The sequence below is a fragment of the Tachyglossus aculeatus genome, chromosome 17 (genome assembly GCF_015852505.1).
Source record: "Tachyglossus aculeatus isolate mTacAcu1 chromosome 17, mTacAcu1.pri, whole genome shotgun sequence".
Classification (NCBI taxonomy): Eukaryota; Metazoa; Chordata; class Mammalia; order Monotremata; family Tachyglossidae; genus Tachyglossus; species Tachyglossus aculeatus.
The window spans coordinates 57,635,340-57,656,975 of NC_052082.1; the positions used below are offsets into that span (position 1 = coordinate 57,635,340).

The 21,636-nt window shown below is 50.1% G+C and overlaps 1 protein-coding gene across 1 annotated transcript in view; it reads right to left on the reverse strand.

Moving 5' to 3' along the window:
* CUX1 (cut like homeobox 1) overlaps positions 1–21,636 on the reverse strand; it is a 301,376-nt gene that overhangs the window by 19,676 nt on the left and 260,064 nt on the right. Inside the window, 2 exon segments of the mRNA XM_038759292.1 lie at positions 5,068–5,358; positions 20,519–20,575. Coding sequence (XP_038615220.1) covers positions 5,068–5,358; positions 20,519–20,575 — 348 coding nt within the window.

Below are 21,636 nucleotides of genomic sequence, written 5' to 3' on the forward strand. Positions count from 1 at the left end.
GAGAAGCAGCGTGGCTCAGTGGAAAGAGCACGGGCTTTGGAGTCAGAGGTCATGGGTTCGAATCCCGACTCCGCCACAGGTCTGCTGTGTGACCTTGGGCAAGTCACTTAACTTCTCTGAGCCTCAGTTACCTCCTCTGTAAAATGGAGATTAAGACTGTGAGCCCCACGTGGGACAACCTGATCACTTTGAATCCCCCCCAAGCGCTTAGAACAGTGCTTTGCACATAGTAAGTGCTTAACAAATGCCAACATTATTATTATTATTATCTGTAAAATGGGGATTAAGACTGTGAGCCCCACGTGGGACAACCTGATCACTTTGAATCCCCCCCCAAGCGCTTAGAACAGTGCTTTGCACATAGTAAGCGCTTAACAAATGCCAACATTATTATTATTATTATCTGTAAAATGGGGATTAAGACTGTGAGCCCCACATGGGACAACCTCATCACCTTGTATCCCCCAGCGCTTAGAACAGTGCTTTGCACATAGTAAGCGCTTAACAAATGCCATCATTTATTTATTTTTAACTCTGTTGTACTGTACTCTCCCAAGCGCTCACTACAGTGCTCTGCGCCCCGTAAATTCATTCATTCATTCATTCAACTGGGTGCACAGCACTGTACTAAGCGCTTGGGAAGTCCAAGTTGGCAACATCTAGAGACGGTCCCTGCCCAGCAACGGGCTCCCAGTCTAGAAGGGGAAGACAGACAACAAAACAAAACACGTGGACAGGTGTCAAGTCGTCAGAACAAAAAGAATTAAAAGCTAAATGCACCTCATTAACAAAATAAATAGAATAGCAAATGTGTACAAGTAAAATAAATAGAGTAATAAATCTGTACAAACACATATAGGAGCAGCGTGGCTCAGTGGAAAGAGCACGGGCTTTGGAGTCAGAGGTCATGGGTTCAAATTCGTCAGCTGGGTGACTTTGGGCAAGTCACTTCACTTCTCTGGGCCTCAGTTACCTCATCTGTAAAAGGGGGATTAAAACTGTGAGCCCCCCGCGGGACAACCTGATCACCTTGTAACCTCCCCAGCGCTTAGAACGGTGCTTTGCACATAGTAAGCGCTTAACAAATACCATTATTATTATTATTATTATTATATACAGGTGCTGTGGGGAGGGGAAGGAGGTGGTGGGGGAGATGGGGAGGAAAAAGGGGGCTCAGTCTGGGAAGGCTTCTTGGAGGAGGTGAGCGCTCAGTAGGGCTCAGTGGAGCTCTCTGTAGTAAGTGCTCAATAAATACCACTGATTGATTGATTTATTGAGCGGCGAACCAGGTATAGGCCCTGAGCCACTAAGCAGGGAATGTGGCCCTCAGTCCGAAGTAGCGGGCAAACTCGGGTCAAATTCGCGGCCGCTGACCAACTCTGGCTACTTGGGCCCCGCCTCCGCCGCCACAAGAGTGCTCAACAAGCAGCATGTGGCTTAGTGGATGGTGGATAAGCGCTTAATACAGTGCTCTGCACCCAGTAAGCGCTCAATAAATACGACTGAATAGAGGCCGGGCTTGGGAGTCTGAAGGACCAGGAGTCTTTTAGACTGTGAGCCCACTGTTGGGTAGGGACCGTCTCTCTCTGTTGCCAACTTGGACTTCCCAAGCGCTTAGTCCAGTGCTCTGCACACAGTAAGCGCTCAATAAATACGATTGATTGATTGATTCTAATCCCGGCTCCGGCACGTTTCTGCTGTGTGAGACTTCGGGGAGTCGCTTAGCTTCTCTAAGCCTCAGTTCCCTCACCTCTAAAATGGGGATTAAGACTGTGAACCCCGGCACTTAGAACAGTGCCTGATACCCAGTAAGCGCTTAACAAATACCACCAGTACTGTTATTATTATATGAGACATGAACTGTGTCCAACCATTTCATCCAGCACTTAGAACAGTGCTTTGCACATAGTAAGCGCTTAATAAATGCCATCATTATTATTATTATTATCTAGTACCTACCCCACGGCTTAGTACAGTGCCTGGCATATAGTAAGCGCTTAACAAATACCATTAAACAAAATTTACAACCGCGGTGACCCTTCTGTACTTCCCCTATACACCAGGGCCTCTAGAGCGGCATTTCCCGTCCATATCACCGCCCCTTTTGCTTTCTTCCTCCTTTCTCTACTTCGTTTTTAGGATCCGATCCCTGATACATTATTGGCGGCTCTCCAAGGGCAGGGATTACCGTACTCTCACAAGCGCTCAGTACAGAGCCCTGTGGCCACTAGACCATACTCCAGGTTGTAAGCTCGCCACGGGCAAGGACCGTGCCTACCGACTGTGTCGTATTGTACTCTCCCAGGCACTTAATTCATTCAATCCATCGTATTCTTCTAGACTGTGAGCCCGTTGTTGGGTAGGGACCGTCTCTATAGGTTGCCGATTTGTACTTCCCAAGCGCTTAGTACAGTGCTGCACACAGTAAGCGCTCAATAAATACCACCAACTGACTGACCGATAGACTGGAACCTGAATTGTACTTTCCAAGCTCTTAGTACAGTGTTCTGTACACAGAAAGCACTCAATAAATACCACCGATTGATAGACTGGAATCTGAATTGTACTTTCCAAGCTCTTAGTACGGTGCTCTGCACACAGTAAGCGCTCAATAAATACCACAGACTGACTGACTGATAGACTGGAATCTGAATTGTATTTTCCAAGCTCTTAGTACAGTGCTCTGTACACAGTAAGCGCTCAATAAATACCACCGACTGATAGACTAGAATCTGAATTGTACTTTCCAAGCTCTTAGTACAGTGCTCTGCACACAGTAAGCGCTCAATAAATACCACCGACTGACTGACCGATAGACTGGAACCTGAATTGTACTTTCCAAGCTCTTAGTACAGTGCTCTGCACAAAGTAAGCGCTCAATAAATACCACTGACTGACTGACCGACAGACTGGAATCTGAATTGCACTTTCCATGCTCTTAGTACAGTGCTCTGCACACAGTAAGCGCTCAATAAATACCACCGATTGAATGGACAGACTGGAATCTGAATTGTACTTTCCAAGCTCTTAGTACAGTGCTCTGCACACAGTAAGCGCTCAATAAATACCACCGACTGACTGACCGACAGACTGGAATCTGAACTGTACTTTCCAAGCTCTTAGTACAGTGCTCTGCACACAGTAAGCGCTCAATAAATACCACCGATTGATAGACTGGAATCTGAATTGTACTTTCCAAGCTCTTAGTACAGTGCTCTGTACACAGTAAGCGCTCAATAAATACCACTGATTGACTGACTGATAGACTGGAACCTGAATTGTACTTTCCAAGCTCTTAGTACAGTGTTCTGTACACAGAAAGCGCTCAATAAATACCACCGATTGATAGACTGGAATCTGAATTGTACTTTCCAAGTTCTTAGTACGGTGCTCTGCACACAGTAAGCGCTCAATAAATACCACCGACTGACTGACCGATAGACTGGAATCTGAATTGTATTTTCCAAGCTCTTAGTACAGTGCTCTGTACACAGTAAGCGCTCAATAAATACCACCGACTGATAGACTGGAATCTGAATTGTACTTCCCAAGCTCTTAGTACAGTGCTTTGCACACAGTAAGCGCTCAATAAATACCACCGACTGACTGACCGACAGACTGGAATCTGAATTGTACTTTCCAAGCTCTTAGTACAGTGCTCTGCACACAGTAAGCACTCAATAAATGCGATTGACTGAATCTCTTTGAGGGCAGGGATCTCATCTCATTGGAGAAGCAGCGTGGCTCAGTGGAAAGAGCCCGGGCTTTGGAGTCAGAGTTCATGGGATCGAATCCCGGCTCTGCCAATTGTCAGCTGGGTGACTTTGGGTAAGTCGCTCCACTTCTCTGGGCCTCAGTTACTTCATCTGGAAAATGGGGATTAAGACTGTGAGCCCCCCATGGGACAACCTGATCACCTTGTAACTCCCCAGTGCTTAGAACGGTGCTTTGCACATAGTAATCGCTTAATAAATGCCGTCATCATCATTATTATTATTCTCTGGGCCTCAGTTCCCTCATCTGTAAAATGGGGATTAAGACTGTGAGCCCCCTGTGGAGCAACCTGATCACCCTGTAACCTCCCCAGCGCTGAGAACGGTGCTTTGCACATAGTAAGCGCTTAATAAATGCTGTCATCATCATTATTATTATTCCTTGGGCCTCAGTACCCTCATCTGTAAAATGGGGATTAAGACCGTGAGCCCCCCGTGGAGCAACCTGATCACCCTGTAACCTCCCCAGCACTGAGAACGGTGCTTTGCACACAGTAAGCGCTTAATACATGCCGTCATTATTATTATTATTATTCTCTGGGCCTCAGTTCCCTCATCTGTAAAATGGGGATTAAGACTGTGAGCCCCCCGTGGGACAACCTGATCACCCTGTAACCTCCCCAGCGCTTAGAACGGTGCTTTGCACATAGTAAGCGCTTAATACATGCCATCATTATTATTCTTCTTCTCTGGGCTTCAGTTCCCTCATTTGTAAAATAGGGATTAAGACCGTGAGCCCCCCGTGGAGCAACCTGATCACCCTGTAACCTCGCCAGCGCTGAGAACGGTGCTGTGCACATAGTAAGCGCTTAATAAATGCCGTCATTATTATTATTATTCTCTGGGCCTCAGTTCCCTCATCTGTAAAATGGGGATGAAGACCGTGAGCCCCCCGTGGAGCAATCTGATCACCCTGTAACCTCCCCAGCGCTTAGAAGGGTGCTTTGCACATAGTAAGCGCTTAATAAATGCCACCATTGTTATTATTTTTTACTCCCACTCTTGTACTCGCCCAAGGGTTGAGCACAGTACCCTGCCCCCGGTCGACTGGAAACTCCTGGAGAGCAGGGATCGGGTCTGCTCTGTCGTTCTGCCCCAAAGACTCTACCGTGCTCTGCACCCGTAAGGCGGGCGCTCAGTACTACTGATGGATTGCTCAGGGGCGAGGGGCCTCTCCTCGTCCTTAGTTTTCCCCTTTCCCGCTTTTGGGATTTTCCGGGATCCCCTCGGACAGGGGCAGGAGTGGGAGGGGTGCCCCCCGGGGAGACGGGGTCGGCGCGGGGGGCGGCCTTACCGAGGTTGTTGTCCGTCAGCACCTCCTTGACCCTCTTGGTGATGCCGTAGGTGTCCAGCTCGGGCGACATGGCCACCAGTTCCTGGATGCTGAGCGCGGAGGGGCCGGAGAGGGGCACCGGCGTGGGGGGCTGCCCGTCGCCGTCGCCGTCCTGCGCCTTGCCCTCCTTGCTGCCGTCGATGGGCGGGCACGGCTGCTGCACCAGCTCCGTCAGGCTCTTGACCGACTCACTGGAGCTCATGGGGGAGGCCGGGGCGGGGCTGCAGCTGGCTGAAGTCTTGGGGGTGCTGTCTGCAGAGAGGACAAAGGTAGACACCCCCAGGATGAGCGCCGCCACGTCTCGGGAATGCCCAACTCTCCGCCTCCGGCAGCGGGGAGACCCTGACCCCCCACCCCCCAATCAATCAATCAATCAATCGTATCTATTGAGCGCTTACTAATCAATCCATCAACCGTATTTATTGAGCGCTTACTGTGTGCAGAGCACTGGACTAAGCGCTTGGGAAGTCCAAGTTGGCAACGTATACAGACGGTCCCTACTCAACAGCGGGCTTACAGTCTAGGAGGGGGAGACAGAGAACCAAACCAAACGTATTAACAAAATAAGATAGAATAGATATGTACAAGTAAAATAAATCAATCGATAAATAGAGTAATAAATATGTACAAACATATATACATATCTACAGGTGCTGTGGGGAAGGGAAGGAGGTGAGATGAGGGGGATGGAGCACTGGACTAAGCGCTTGGGAGGCAACGTATAGAGATGGTCCCTACCCAACAGCGGGCTCACAGTCTAGAAGGGGGAGACAGAGAACAAAACCAAACAAAATAAAATCAATAGAATAGATATGTACAAGTAAAACAAATCAATCAATAAATAGAGTAATAAATATGTACAAACATATATACATATATACAGGTGCTGTGGGGAAGGGAAGGAGGTGAGATGAGGGGGATGGAGCACAGGACTAAGCGCTTGGGAAGTCCAAGTTGGCAACATATAGAGACGGTCCCTACCCAACAGCGGGCTCACAGTCTAGAAGGGGGAGACAGAGAACAAAACCAAACATATTAACAAAATAAAATAGATAGAGTAGATATGTACAAGTAAAATAAATCAATAAATAAATAGAGTAATAAATATGTACAAACATATATACATATATACGGGTGCTGTGGGGAAGGGAAGGAGGTAAGATGAGGGGGATGGAGCACTGGACTAAGCGCTTGGGAAGTCCAAGTTGGCAACATACAGAGACGGTCCCTACCCAACAGCGGGCTCACAGTCTAGAAGGGGGAGACAGAGGACAAAACAAAACATATTAACAAAATAAAATAGAATAGATATGTACAAGTAAAATAAATAAATAGAGTAATAAATATGTACAAACATCTATCCATATATACAGGTGCTGTGGGGAAGGGAAGGAGGTAAGACAGGGGGGATGGAGAAGGGGACGAGGGGGAGAGGAAGGAGGGGGCTCAGTCTGGGAAGGCCCCCCAGTGTGGCCCCCTGCGGGAACTGATCCCCGACCCAGTGATAATGATATTTGCCAAGTGGCGACTACGTGCCGGGTACTGTACTAAGCGCCGGGGTGAATACGAGCAAATTAGGTTGGATATGGTCCCTGTCCCGTGAGGGGCTCACAATCTCAACCCCCGTTTTACGGATGAGGCGCAGAGAAGTGAAGTGACTTAATAATAATAATTTTGGCATTTGTTAGGCACTTACTTTGTGCAAAGCACTGTTCTAAGCACTGAGGACGATACAAGGTGATCAGGTGGTCCCACGTGGGGCTCACAATCTTAATCCCCATTTTAGAGATGAGGTAGCCGAGGCACAGAGTAGTTTGATTTTTTATTTTTATTTTTTATAATGGCATTTATTAAGCGCTTACTATGTGCAAAGCACTGTTCTAAGCGCTGGGGAGGTTACAAGGTGATCAGGTTGTCCCACGGGGGGGCTCACAGTCTCAATCCCCATTTTACAGATGAGGGAACCGAGGCCCAGAGACTGGCCCAAAGTCACCCAGCGGAGCCGGGATTTGAACCCATGATCTCTGACTCCCGAGCCCGGGCTCTTTCTGCTGGGCCACGCTGCTCGCCCAGGGTCACGCCGCAGATAAGTGGCGGAGGCGAGATTAGAACCCGTGACCTTCTGACTCAAAGGCCCGAGCTCCGTCAGCTACGCCCCGCTGCCCGCAGACGGCAGAAACCTGGGGCCGGCGGGCGGACAGACGGCTGCCTGAAGTTCCTCGGCAGGAGCGGAATGGGAAAGCCGATCCGCCTTAATTTTCCCGAGACAAATTGGCCGTTCATCCGATCCGCTATTTACATTTCGGAACGCGGCCCCTCTATCTGAGGCAAAAATAATCTAAATTCCATTTAGTGTTCATTTGAGCAGTCGGGATAGAGTCGTTTCTTATTATCTCCCTACTGGGTGAAAAACAGCTTGAAGGTAGGAAGTCAGCAAGCATTTTCCCCCCAAAAGTAATTATTGTAAGTGACATTTTTGACGGCTGGCCTGGCATACGGCGAGCCGCGCATTTCGAAGGACGGGCTGCTGAGGCAAAATGGCAGAGCGGCCCGCGTCGCTGGCACGGGTGCCCGCCGCCAACTCGTTAGCTGGCTGTGTGGGCGCGGGACCGGGCCCGGCGCCGAGACCCCGGGGGTCCCTTCGAAGAGACGAATGCGCCGAGGTGGCTCAGTGGAAAGAGCCCGGGCTTTGGAGTCAGAGGTCATGGGTTCAAATCGCGACTCTGCCAGCTGTGTGACTTGGGGAAAGTCACTTCACTTCTCTGGGCCTCAGTTACCTCATCTAGAAAAATGGCGATGAAGACTGTGAGCCCCCCGTGGGACAACCTGATCACCTTGTAACCTCCCCAGCGCTTAGAACAGTGCTTTGCACATAGTAAGCGCTTAATAAATGCCATTGTTATTATTATTATTAAGTGCTTACTATGTGCAAAGCACTTTCCTAAGCGCTGGGGAGGTTACAAAATGATCAGATTGCCCCGCGGGGGGCTCACAGTCTCAATCCCCATTTTACAGAGGAGGTAACTGAGGCACAGAGAAGTTAAATGACTTGCCCAAAGTCACCCAGCTGACAAATGGCGGAGCTGGGATTTGAACCCGTCACCTCCGACTCCAAAGCCCAGGCTCCTTCCACTGAGCCACGCTGCTTCTCAAATCCCTGCTCTGCCAATTGTCAGTTGTGTGACTTTGGGCAAGTCACTTCTCTGTTCATTCATTCAGTCGTATTTATTGAGCGCTTACTGTGTGCAATCAATCAATCAATCGTATTTATTGAGCGCTTACTGTGTGCAGAGCACTGTACTAAGCGCTTGGGAAGTCCAAGTTGGCAACATATAGAGACGGTCCCTACCCAACAGTGGGCTCACAGTCTTTATTAAGTGCTTACTATGTGCAAAGCTCTGTTCTAAGCGCTGGGGAGGTTACAAGGTGATCAGGTCGTCCCACGGGGGGCTCACAGTCTTAATCCCCACTTTACAGACGAGGCAACTGAGGCACAGAGAAGTTAATAATAATAATAATAGCATTTATTAAGCGCTTACTATGTGCAAAGCACTGTTCTAAGCGCTGGGGAGGTTACAAGGTGATCAGGTTGTCCCACAGGGGGCTCACAGTCTTAATCCCCATTTTACAGACGAGGTAACTTGAGGCACAGAGAAGTTAAGTCACTTGCCCAAAGTCACGCAGCTGACAATTGGCAGAGCCGGGACTTGAACCCATGACCTCTGACTCCAAAGCCCGGGCTCTTTCCACTGAGCCACGCCGCTCCTCTAATGCTTACTGTTATACGGTACTCTCCCAAGCGCTTAATGCAGTGCTTTGCACACATTAAGCGCTTGTGGGCCACGAATGGGTCTGTTTATTGTTACACAGTACAGCGTCTGCACATAGTAAGCGCTCAATAAATACGATCTAACGAATGAATGAACGAATGACTATCGGCCCGATGTTCAGTACAGTACTTGGGGTCAGGGGAGGATTGGGGGAGAATTTCACGCCTCTTCAAAGGCTAAAAGCCGGACGCTGAAACCGCTGAAACCGGGCTCCGAAAGCTATTACGGTCCATTATTTGACGCGTCCTCACGTTCCCTCCGTGCTGCTTTCCTTAATTCGTGATAAAACGGCCGCGCAAGGGTACTTAATGGAGGACAGTCGGTAAAAGCCATTTATCATCTTCCCGCTCCGGTGCGCGCGCGTTACCGGGGACCTCGTTTTCCGCATTCATCATGCCATCAGCCCATTCTCTGCGTATTAATCAAGCGGCGGACCGTGAAGGAGCGGCGGCGGGGCCGAAAGCGGCCCGCTCCCTCTCTCAGGAGGGACGCGGGGTAATTATCAGACGTCAGTGTTATGATGTGGTAATTGATTGGAACATCTTTCTGCTGGCCCTGGGGAGACCTGCCTCTAACGCGGCTCCGGGCGCTCAATCAATCAATCGTATTTATTGAGCGCTTACTCTGGGCCTCAGTTGCCCATCCGTAAAATGGGGATTAAGACTGTGAGCCCCACGGGGGAACGACCTAATCTCCTTGTATTTACCCCGGTGCTTAGAACAGTGCTTGGCACATAGTAAGTGCTTACCAAATACCATTATTATTATTACTATTTACTGTCCTCACCCATGGTGCTCAGCACCCATTAAGCCTCCTTCCCTTCCCCACAGCATCTGTATATATGTATATATGTTTGTACATATTTATTACTCTATTTATTTATTTATTTATTTATTTATTTTACTTGTACATATCTATTCTATTTATTTTATTTTGTTAGTATGTTTGGTTTTGTTCTCTGTCTCCCCCTTTTAGACTGTGAGCCCACTGTTGGGTAGGGACTGTCTCTAGATGTTGCCAATTTGTACTTCCCAAGTGCTTAGTACAGTGCTCTGCACATAGTAAGCGCTCAATAAATACGATTGATGATGATGATGATGATTAAGCGCTCAGTAAATACAACTGGCTGGCCGACTGTTGAGAACTTGGAGGAGCTCACCTCCTCCAAGAGGCCTTCCCAGCCTGAGCCCCCTTTTTCTTCTCCTCCTCCCCATCCCCCCTGCCCTACCTCCTTCCCCTCCCCACAGCACCCGCATATATGTTTGTACACGTCTGCTGTGTGACCTTGGGCAAGTCACTTCACTTCTCCGTGCCTCAGTTCCCTCATCTGTAAAATGGGGATAAAGACCGTGAGCCCCACACGGGACAAGCTCATCTCCTTGTATTTCCCCCAGCGCTTAGAACAGTGCTTTGAACATAGTAAGCGCTTAACAAATGCCAACGTTATTATTCTTATTATTACTGCGTGCAGAGCACTGTACTGAGCGCTTGGGAAGTCCAAGTTGGCAACATCTAGAGACGGTCCCTACCCAACAGCGGGCTCACAGTCTAGAAGGGGGAGACGGAGAACAAAACCAAACATATAAGCCACATAAAATAAATAGAAGAAACGTGTAAATAAAATAAATAGAATAGATATGTACAAGTAAAATAGAGTAATAAATACGTACAAACATATATACATATATACAGGCTTGGCGCGGGACAGTTCCTCGAGGAGTGAGGAGGGCCCCCGTTGCCCTCTCTTTGCCGTGGATACGGGAATAAGCTATATCGGCACGGGAATGAGCTATATCGGTGGGGGTGAGCCCCCCAGCCCGGCAACCAAGAATCCGCCACAACATCATCAATCGTATTTATTGAGCGCTTACTATGTGCAGAGCACTGTACTAAGCGCTTGGGAAGTACAAATTGGCAACATATAGAGACAGTCCCTACCCAACATTGGGCTCACAGTCTAAAAACAGACCGACGGGCCGGGCCCCCCAGACCGGGCGGCCCAACGGAAGCGTGGCGACTTAACTTGGTGCCCGGCTAATAATAATAATAATAATGATGGCATTTGTTAAGCGCTTACTATGTGCCAAGCACTGTTCTAGGCACTGGGGAGGATACAAGGTGATCTGTCGGGAAGCAGCGTGGCTCAGTGGAAAGACCCCGGGCTCTGGAGTCAGAGGTCATGGGTTCGAATCCCTGCTCCGCCACATGTCTGCTGTGTGACCTTGGGCAAGTCACTTCACTTCTCTGAGCCTCAGGTCCCTCATCTGGAAAATGGGGATTACAGCCCCACGTGGGACAATCTGATCACCTTGTATCCCCCTCCCCGAGTGCTTAGAACAGTGCTCTGCACATAGTAAGTGCTTAACAAATGCCATTATTATCCCACGTGGGAGCGCTTAGAACAGTGCTCTGCACATAGTAAGCGCTTAACAAATGCCATTATTATTATTATTATTATTATTATTATTATTATTATTATTATGAGCGAGTCAGATTGGACATAGTCCCTGTCCTACATAGGGCTCACAGTCTTAATCCCTATTTTACAGGCGAGGGAACTGAGGCCCAGAAGTGAAGTGACTTGCCAAAGGTCCCACCAGCGGACAAGTGGCAGAGCCGGGATTCATTCATTCATTCAATCGTATTTATTGAGCGCTTACTGTGTGCAGAGCACTGTGCTAAGCGCTTGGGAAGTCCAAGTTGGCAACATCTAGAGACGCTCCCTACCCAACAGCGGGCTCACAGTCTAGAAGGGATCAGAACCCAGGTCCTTCTGACTCTCAAGCCCGTACTCTATCCACTTCACCTTGCTGCTTTCTGTGCCTCAGTATCCCCCCTCTGTAAAATGGGGATTCAATACCTGTTCTCCCTCCTTCTGTGGGACTGTGAACCCCATGTGCCATTGGGACTGTCAGGACTGATTAACTTGTATCTGCCCCAGTGTTTAGCACAGTGCTTGACACATAGTTGAGTGCTTAACAAATACCATTAAAAAGAGAGCACATATTTGTACATATTTACTTGGCCATATTTACTATTCTATTTACTTTATTTTGTTAATATGCTTTGTTTTGTTGTTTGTCTCCCCCTTCTAGACTGTGAGCCCGCTGTTGGGTAGGGACCATCTCTCTATGTTGCCAACTTGGACTTCCCAAGCGCTTAGTCCAGTGCTCTGCACACAGTAAGCGCTCAATAAATACGATTGAATGAATGAATGAATGAATGAATGAGAGCGAGAGCAGGCCTTGGGGGTGGAAATGGAAGCAGCGTGGCTCAGTGGAAAGAGCCCGGGCTTTGGAGTCAGAGGTCATGATGATGATGATGGCATTTATTAAGCGCGTACTATGTGCAAAGTACTATTCTAAGCGCTGGAGGGATACAAAGTGATGAGGTTGTCCCATGTGGGGCTCACAGTCTTCATCCCCATTTTACAGACGAGGGAACTGAGGCCCAGAGAAGTGAAGTGACTTGCCCAAAGTCACACAGCTGACAAGTGGCGGGGCCGGGATTTGAACCCATGACCTCTGACTCCAAAGCCCGTGCTCTTTCCCACTGAGCCATGCTGCTTCGAATGCCTGGGTTCGAATTCCAGCTCCGCCAGTTGTCAGCCGTGTGACCCTGGGAAAGTCGCTTAACTTCTCTGTGCCTCAGTTACCTCCTCTGTAAAATGGGGATTAAGACTGTGAGCCCCCCGGGGGATAACCTCCCCAGCGCTTAGAACAGTGCTTTGCACATACTAAGCGCCTAATAAATGCCATCATGAGTATTATTATTAAGGGAGAGCCTGAGCTCCTGGCTACTTTGCCAGCTGGGCCACTATATTTGGGATTTCTCCTGGGGAAGGGAATGGGGTCTTCCACGGTTTTCCGGAAACGAACGCGGGCCCGCGGAGGGGCTGTGGGGGTGAGGTAGGGGGGTAGAGGGGCGGGGTGGCGTCCTCATTCATTAATCATTAATCGTATTTATTGAGCGCTTACTATGTGCAGAGCACTGTACTGAGCGCTTGGAAAGTATAAAATGGCAACATATAGAGACAGTCCCTACCCAACAGTGGGCTCACAGTCTAAAGGGGGGAGACAGAGAACAAAACCAAACATACTAACAAAATCAAATAAATAGAATAGATAGGTACAAGTAAAATAAATAAATAAGTCCTCCCCTGGGCTACTTCATCGACGCCAGTTGTGCAATCCTGTCAAAGTAGGGCAGAGGCTGACCCCAATTTGTCTGTCTTCTCCTCTTCCCCGCCGCACAAAGGCCAGGCGCGAGGTAACGGCGGGCGCTTAATTTCCCAGTAATTGCCCGTTTTGTCTCGTCGCAACCGATTCTCTCTATTTGTCAACAAAAACAACGCTCCTTGCAGCCTAAACACGATTTAATGACTTGCTCTGAGCCGTGATCTCGGCTCCTCCCCAGGTCCTCGGAAGCCCGAGGTGGGGAACGGGTGCGGGACGGCGGGGTGGGACCCGGCTGCCACGTTGGGGGCTGTCTGCCCCCCGTTACCTGAAGCAGCGTGGCTCAGTGGAAAGAGCCCGGGCTTTGGAGTCAGAGGTCGTGGGTTCAAATCCCGGCTCCGCCACTTAGCCGTGTGACTTTGGGCAAGCCACTCTGGGCCTCAGTTCCCTCATCTGGAAAATGGGGAGGAAGACTGTGAGCCCCCCCCATTGGACAACCTGATCACGTTGTAACTTCCCCAGCGCTTAGAACAGTGTTTTGCACATAGTAAGTGCTTAATAAATGCCATCATTATTATTGTTATTATTATTAAAGAGCCCAGGCTTTGGAGTCAGAGGTCATGGGTTCAAATTCCGGCTCCGCCACTTAGCTTCTCTGGGCCTCAGTTCCCTCATCTGGAAAATGGGGAGGAAGACTGTGAGCCCCCCCCTCCCCGCCCCACCGTGGGACAACCTGATCACGTTGTAACTTCCCCAACGCTTAGAACAGTGTTTTACACATAGTAAGTGCTTAATAAATGCCATCATTATTATTGTTATTATTATTAAAGAGCCCAGGCTTTGGAGTCAGAGGTCATGGGTTCAAATTCCGGCTCTGCCACTTGGCTTCTCTGGGCCTCAGTTCCCTCATCTGGAAAATGGGGAGGAAGACTGTGAGCCCCCCCTCTCGTGGGACAACCTGATCATGTTGTAACTTCCCCAGCGCTTAGAACAGTGTTTTGCACATAGTAAGTGCTTAATAAATGCCATCATTATTATTATTATTATTATTATTAAAGAGCCCAGGCTTTGGAGTCAGAGGTCATGGGTTCAAATTCCGGCTCCGCGACTTAGCTTCTCTGGGCCTCAGTTCCCTCATCTGGAAAATGGGGAGGAAGACTGTGAGCCCCCCCCATTGGACAACCTGATCACGTTGTAACTTCCCCAGCACTTAGAACAGTGTTTTGCACATAGTAAGTGCTTAATAAATGCCATCATTATTATTGTTATTATTATTAAAGAGCCCAGGCTTTGGAGTCAGAGGTCATGGGTTCAAATTCCGGCTCCGCCACTTAGCTTCTCTGGGCCTCAGTTCCCTCATCTGGAAAATGGGGAGGAAGACTGTGAGCCCCCCCCCGTGGGACAACCTGATCACGTTGTAACTTCCCCAGCACTTAGAACAGTGTTTTGCACATAGTAAGTGCTTAATAAATGCCATTATTATTATTATTATCATTATTAAAGAGCCCAGGCTTTGGAGTCAGAGGTCATGGGTTCAAATTCCAGATCCGCCACTTAGCTTCTCTGGGCCTCAGTTCCCTCATCTGGAAAATGGGGAGGAAGGCTGTGAGCCCCCCGCGGGACAACCTGATCACCTTGTATCCTCCCCAGCGCTTAGAACAGTGCTTTGCACATAGTAAGCGCTTAATAAATGCTATCATCATCATCCGCCAACGATACTGGGCTCTCCCAGGCGCTCGGGAACGTGCTCGAAAGCCGGCATACCGAAAGCTCTTTGACGGGTGGGGAGCGTGTCTACTACACTGCACTCTCCCAAGCGCTTACTCCAGTGCTCTGCACGGGGTAGACAGTAAGGTCCTCGAGGGCAGGGATCACGTCTCCCGCCTCGACCTACAGAAGCGGTGTGGCTCAGTGGACAGAGCACAGGCCTGGAGATCCGAGGACCTGGGTTCTAATACTGGGTCTGCTGCCCAGAACACTTCACCTCATTGTGCCTCAGTTCCCTCACCTGTAAAATGGGGATTAAGACGGTGAGCCCTCTGTGGGACAGGGACTGTGTCCAACCCGATTATTTTGTATCGACCCCAGTGCTTAGAAAAGTTCCTGGCACACAGTAAGCACTTGGAAAATACCACAATTATGATTACCACTGTATTCTCTCAAGCAGTTAGTACAGTGTCCCGCACGGAGTAAGCACTCAATAAATATTATCGGTCGAGTGATTACTGGAGAGACGTTCATTTGGTCGGTGGGGGCTGCATTAGGTTGTAAGACCCACTTTGTTTCTGGAGTCCTCTCTCAAGTGCTTGGCACCCAGTAGGTGTCCAGTACAGTGCCCTGCACCCAATAGACCCCCGGTCCATTCCCCGTGAAGCATGTGCACACTACGGGCACCCAGTAGGTGTCCAGTACAGTGCCCTGCACCCAACAGACCCCCATTCCCCGTGAAGCATGTGCACACTAAGGGCACCCAGCAGAGCGCTGTGCACCCGGCGGACGCCGCGTACAGCGCTCTGCACACCAAAATTCATGGTGTTTCCCAGCACACAAAAATCCCAAAGCAACACACGGTCCCTAAGGCTAGTGAGGATGAACACACAAACACACACTCTCTCCGGATGAACACACAAACACACACATGCACTCTCTCTCTCGCCCACCAGCAGTTTAAGCGCTTCATCAAATTAGTGACGGATCACGCTCTTTAGACCTCGCTCGTTTTTCCAGAAAAGCAGCCGTTTCGCCGCGAGCGGCTATATTTATCCGTGTCTTTTTCCGAACTGTTTTGTCGGGTACAGTCGAGGACGGAACCCGGGGCACCCAGACTGTATGTGGGCTGTGTTATCTAACAGACCGCCGCCCGCTCACCGCACCCTGCTCCGGGTGACGGTTCTGTGGGGCGCTGGGGTGGGGGGCTGATGGGTGGGGGAGCCGCTCACCTTGGGGAAAAACGAGAAAAATCAGGCCACCCGTTGTGGGATCTTCCATTCATTCATTTGTAATAATAATAATAATAATAATGGCATTTGTTAAGCGCTTACTATGTGCAAAGCACCGTTCTGAGCGCTGGGGGATACAAGGTGATCACGTTGTTCCACGTGGGGCTCACAGTCTTAATCCCCATTTTACAGACGAGGGAACTGAGGCTAAGATGAGAAGCAGCGTGGCTCAGTGGGAAGAGCCCGGGCTTCGGAGTCAGAGGGCATGGGTTCAAATCCCGGCTCCGCCACTTGTCAGCTGTGTGACTCTGGGCAAGTCACTTCGCTTCTCTGTGCCTCAGTTCCCTCATCTGGAATGTGAGCCCCCAGTGGGACAACCTGATCACCCTGTAACCTCCCCAGCGCTTAGAACAGTGCTTTGCACATAGTAAGCGCTTAATAAATGCCATCAGAAAAAAAAAGTGACTTGCCCAAGGTGACACAGCAGACATGTGGCGGAGCCGGGATTTGAACCCAAGCCCGGGCTCTTCCCACTGAGCCATGCTGCTTCTCCCATTTGTATTGATTGAGTGCTGTGTGCGGAGCACTGTACTGAGCACTTGGGAGAGAATACAACAATTAACAGACACATTCTCTGCCCACACCGAGCTTACAGTCCCAGGGGACGGAGGTCAGCGGGCCAAGGCTGGTCCAATTAAGAGGCCGGGTGGTCTTTCCGAGACCCCCCTCCTATCTGGCCATCCCTGAAGTGGCTGAGAGGAAATTAGGGGGACGTGGAGGAAGCAAATGACTCGAGAGTGAAAGGAGAGTGAGCCCAACATGGAAAGCGGAATTCGGGTGATGGCCGGATGTGGAATGTGGGCCCCTTTATTCATCATTTTGCTCCCTTTATTCATAAGCGCTTAGTACAGTGCTCTGCACACAGTAAGCGCTCAATAAATACGACTGATGATGATCCCCCTCCCATCCCCACAGCACTTATGTCCATATCTGTCATTTTATTTGTATCTATTCATGTCTGTCTCCCCCTCTAGACTGTAAGCTCGTGGTGGACGGGGAATGTGTCTGCTTATTGTTGTACTGTACTCTCCCCAGCGCTTAGTACAGAGCACACAGTAAGTGCTCAATATATACGACTGACTGACGGCCGATTTGTGTGGCTGGGTAATGTAATGTAATAATGGCATTTGTTAAGCGCTTACTATGTGCAAAGCACTGTTCTAAGCGCTGGGGGGGATACAAGGTGATCAGGTTGTCCCACGTGGGGCTCACAGTCTTAATCCCCATTTTACAGATGAGGGAACTGAGGCTCAGAGAAGTTAAGTGACTTGACCAAGGTCACACAGCAGGTATGTGGCAGAGCCAGGATTCGAACCCATGACCTCTGACTCCCAAGCCCGGGCTCTTTCCACTAAGCCACGCTGCTTCTCATGTGCTTCCACGACCCCACCCAGGCTCGAGCCCTCTGCCCAATCTACCCTCCGCCGACTGGGTGGCCGGCACCGGACCGGGCGGGCCCTTGGGACTCGGCTGGTCTCTTCCCAGCCGAGAAGCAGAGTGGCTCAGTGGAAAGAAAACGGGCTTTGGAGTCAGAGGTCATGGGTTCAAATCCCGACTCTGCCAATTGTCAGCTGTGTAACTTTGGGCAAATCACTTCACTTCTCTGGGCCTCAGTTCCCTCATCTGTAAAATGGGGGTGATGACTGTGAGCCCCCCGTGGGACAACCTGATCACCTTGTAACCTCCCCAGCGCTTAGAACGGTGCTTTGCACATAGTAAGCGCTTAATAAATGCCATCATTATTATTATCATTATTCCCACCCGGATTGGAAGGGGAGGAAGATGGTGCCGGCATCTGTGGTGCCCGAGAAGGCCCCGCATCCGCCAGGATGTGCCGAGCGGCGGCTCCCTTCCTCGTTTCACGTCTCCTTCCCTCCCTGGAGGCAGTGAAGATTCCTCGCCTCACGGTCCAGTGCACATGAAGTGCTCCGCGCGCTTGGCGGGGAGGAAGAGGAGGAGAGGGACGGAAACAGAAGAAGCTTCTATCCCCGGTGCTTGAGGGAGCTCGGGGGAGATCCAGGCTGCGGATCTTTAACATCGCTGAAGGATAAGCAACCGTCGGGGGCCGGGCCTGTGTTTGGGAAGCAGATGTGAAGCGGCCCACTTCTTTTATCCTTTCCAAATGCTCCGCCCCTCCCTCCCTGGCCTTCCTCCTACTGGGAGCTGGGAACGCTGGGTGGGAGCCTGAGATGGGTTTGACCGGAAGGAAGAGAAGCAGCGTGGCTCAGTGGAAAGAGCCCGGGCTTTGGAGTCAGAGGTCATGGGTTCAAATCCCGGCCCCGCCAGTTGCCAGCTGTGTGACCTTGGGCAAGGCGCTTCACTTCTCCGGGCCTCAGTGACCTCATCTGGAAAATGGGGATTAAGACTGTGAGCCCCCAGTGGGACAACCTGATCACCTTGTAACCTCCCCAGCGCTTAGAACAGTGCTTCACACATAGTCAGCGCTTAATAAATGCCATCATCATTATTATTAAGGCGCTCTCCCGCTCCTCGACGGGCACGGCCGGGTTCACCCTGACCCTTAAGGGATATCGGAGGGAAAGGTTGCGGGGCTGTGTCAGGAGACCTCGGAAGGGCTGGTGAAGTGGGGTAATGGGTGAAGAACACAGGCAGGGATCCCATCTCCCAAACGGAGAGTCTTGGAGGATTCCCAGATCTCCGGGAGGGAAAGGAGCCGGACAGGCTGGCCAGGGTCCCCGCCTCGGGCGCTGCAGGCCGGATCCGCCTCTCCCCGGCGGCAAGAAAACTCTCCCTCTCCCACCACGTCCGGTGCCAACTTCGTTATGCTGCCAACTTGTACTTCCCCAGCGCTTAGTACAGTGCTCTGCACACAGTAAGCGCTCAATAAATACGATTGAATGAATGAACCCTGCTGCTACGACGGCGCCCTCAGCCCGAGTGGACATCCTGCCGCTAAAGGAACCCGGCATGGGCACAGCCCTGGCACCACACGGGTAAGGGACGGGGTCCCAATGCCAAACTGCTTCCCGATTGATCAAGTCGCACGGCCTACGGATACAGCACAGGCCAGGGAGTAAGCGGGACCAGAGTTCCAGTCCCGGCTACGCTGCTCGTCTGCTCTGTGACCTTGGGCAAGTCGCTTAACTCCGCTGTGCCTCAGTTCCATCTGTAAAATGGGGATTGAGATCGTGGTATTGTGTCCCATGTGGGACATCATCAATCATATTTATTGAGCGCTTGCTATGTGCAGAGCACTGTACTAAGCGCTTGGGAAGTACAAATTGGCAACATATAGAAACAGTCCCTACCCAACATTGGGCTCACAGTCTAAAAGAATAATAATAATAATGGCATTTGTTAAGTGCTTACTGTGTGCCAAACACTGTTCTAAGCACTGGGGAGATACAAGGTAATCAAGTTGTCCCACATGGGGCTCACAGTCTTAGTCCCCATTTTACAGGGGGACTGAGGTAACTGAGGCCCAGAGAAGTGAAGTGACTCGCCCAAAGTCACACAGCTGACACGTGGTGGAGTCAGGATTTGAACCCATGACCTCTGACTCCAAAGCCCGGGCTCTTTCCACTGAGCCACGCTCCTTCTCTGTGACTGTGTCCACCTGTGTCCAGGGACTGTGTCCAACCTAATTACCTTATATCTACCCCAGCACTTAGTACAAGCCTGGCACATAGTAAGCGCTTAACTAATACCATAAAAAAAAAAAATCAACCAACCCCCCGACCCATCAGAGTCCTCGTTGCTACCTTTTCCGAGCCCCTCCTCTTCCCTCTCCCCTGCTGCGTTTTCAGTAACGGATCTTTGGACAAGGGCTGCTGTCAGATCGAGCCTGGGGACTGAGACTGTGAGCCCCGCATGGGACAGGGACTGTGTCCAACCTGATTTGTTTGTGCAGTGCCTGGCACATAGTAAGCGCCTAACAAATGCCACAATTAATATTCTTCTTCTTATGACAACCCAACCGGAAGCCCCCCGGCTTCCCAGCCCACGGATGAGCCTGCAGTGATGTCGAGATTCAATTCCTATTTTCTCTCCCCGCCATCTAGGCTGTGAGCCCGTATTTGGGTAGGGACCGTCTCTATATGTTGCCAACTTGGACATCCCAAGCGCTTAGTCCAGCGCTCTGCACACAGTAAGCGCTCAATAAATACGATCGAATGAATTAGACCGTGAGCCCCGGGAGGGACGGGGGCCGTGTGCGACCTGACCGTCATTCATTCATTCATTCAATCGTATTTATTGAGCACTTACTGTGTGCAGAGCACTGTACTAAGCGCTTGGGAAGTACAATTTGGCAACATATAGAGACGGTCCCTACCCAACAGTGGGCTCGCTGAGCCCAGTGTGAGCGCTCAACAAATACCTCTCCCTCCTCTACGGCCCTAGACCAAAGCTGGCGCCGGAAAGCAAGGGAAAGAAAGCAGTGCCTTACCTGAACTCACACATCCCTGCTGAAGGGAGTCCTGCAGTGAAGTCACAGAGTGGAGCACTAAATAAGAAAAAAAGGTGGGGAATCAGGGACGAAAAAATTCGAGGAAGAGAGTCGTCATCACCGCTAAACCCAATCATGGAGGGGTCAGGCAGGGGCCAGGCATTTATTAATCTTATCTACCTTATCTTATCTATGAACAGGCCACCTAGGCTGAACGAGGGCAAGAAAAGAGGGATGGGCAGGGTGCGTCCAGCGCTGTAGTCACCCCAGCGCTTAGTACAGTGCCTGGCACACAGTGTCTAACCAGTACCACTATTATTAGTATTATTATTCATGACCCCACCCCTATTTGGCTTCTCAACACGCCCCCGCCCAGCCCAGATTTATTTGCGCCCATTCGTGGCATGTATATCTGTAATTTATTACAGAGAAGCAGCGTGGCTCAGTGGAAAGAGCCCGGGCTTTGGAGTCAGAGGTCATGGGTTCAAATCCCCACTTGTCAGCTGGGTGACCTTGGGCAAGTCACTTCACTTCTCTGGGCCCCAGTTACCTCATCTGTAAAACGGGGGTGAAGACTGTGAGCCCCCCGTGGGACAACCTGATCAACCTGTAACCTCCCCAGCGCTTAGAACAGTGCTTTGCACATAGTAAGCGCTTAATAAATGCCGTTATTATTATTATTATTATTATTATTATTATTATTTTAATGTCTGTCTCCCCCTCTAGACGGTAAGCTCGTTGTGGGCAGGGACTACGTCTGTTTATTGTTCTACTGTACTCTGTCAAGCGCTTAGTACAGTGTTCTGCATACAGTAAGCCCTCAATAAATATGACTGAATGACCTGAATAAATGAAACCACATGCTCAAGGACACAGGATGATTTTTCCAGCTATTTCACCATGGCCCAGCAGTGCTGCTGTCTCTTACGTCCTTGATCTTCCCCCTGCTTTCTTTCTCCCCATTTATCCCTTCCGACTGCTTGCCTATCCTATCCCCTTAGACTGCAAGCTTCCTGAGGGCAGGGAACCTCTCTTTAACTCCTGGTGTGCCCTTTCAAGCCTTGCGCACAATGAGAGTCTACTACAATAGTAATAATAATAATAATAATGGCATTTAT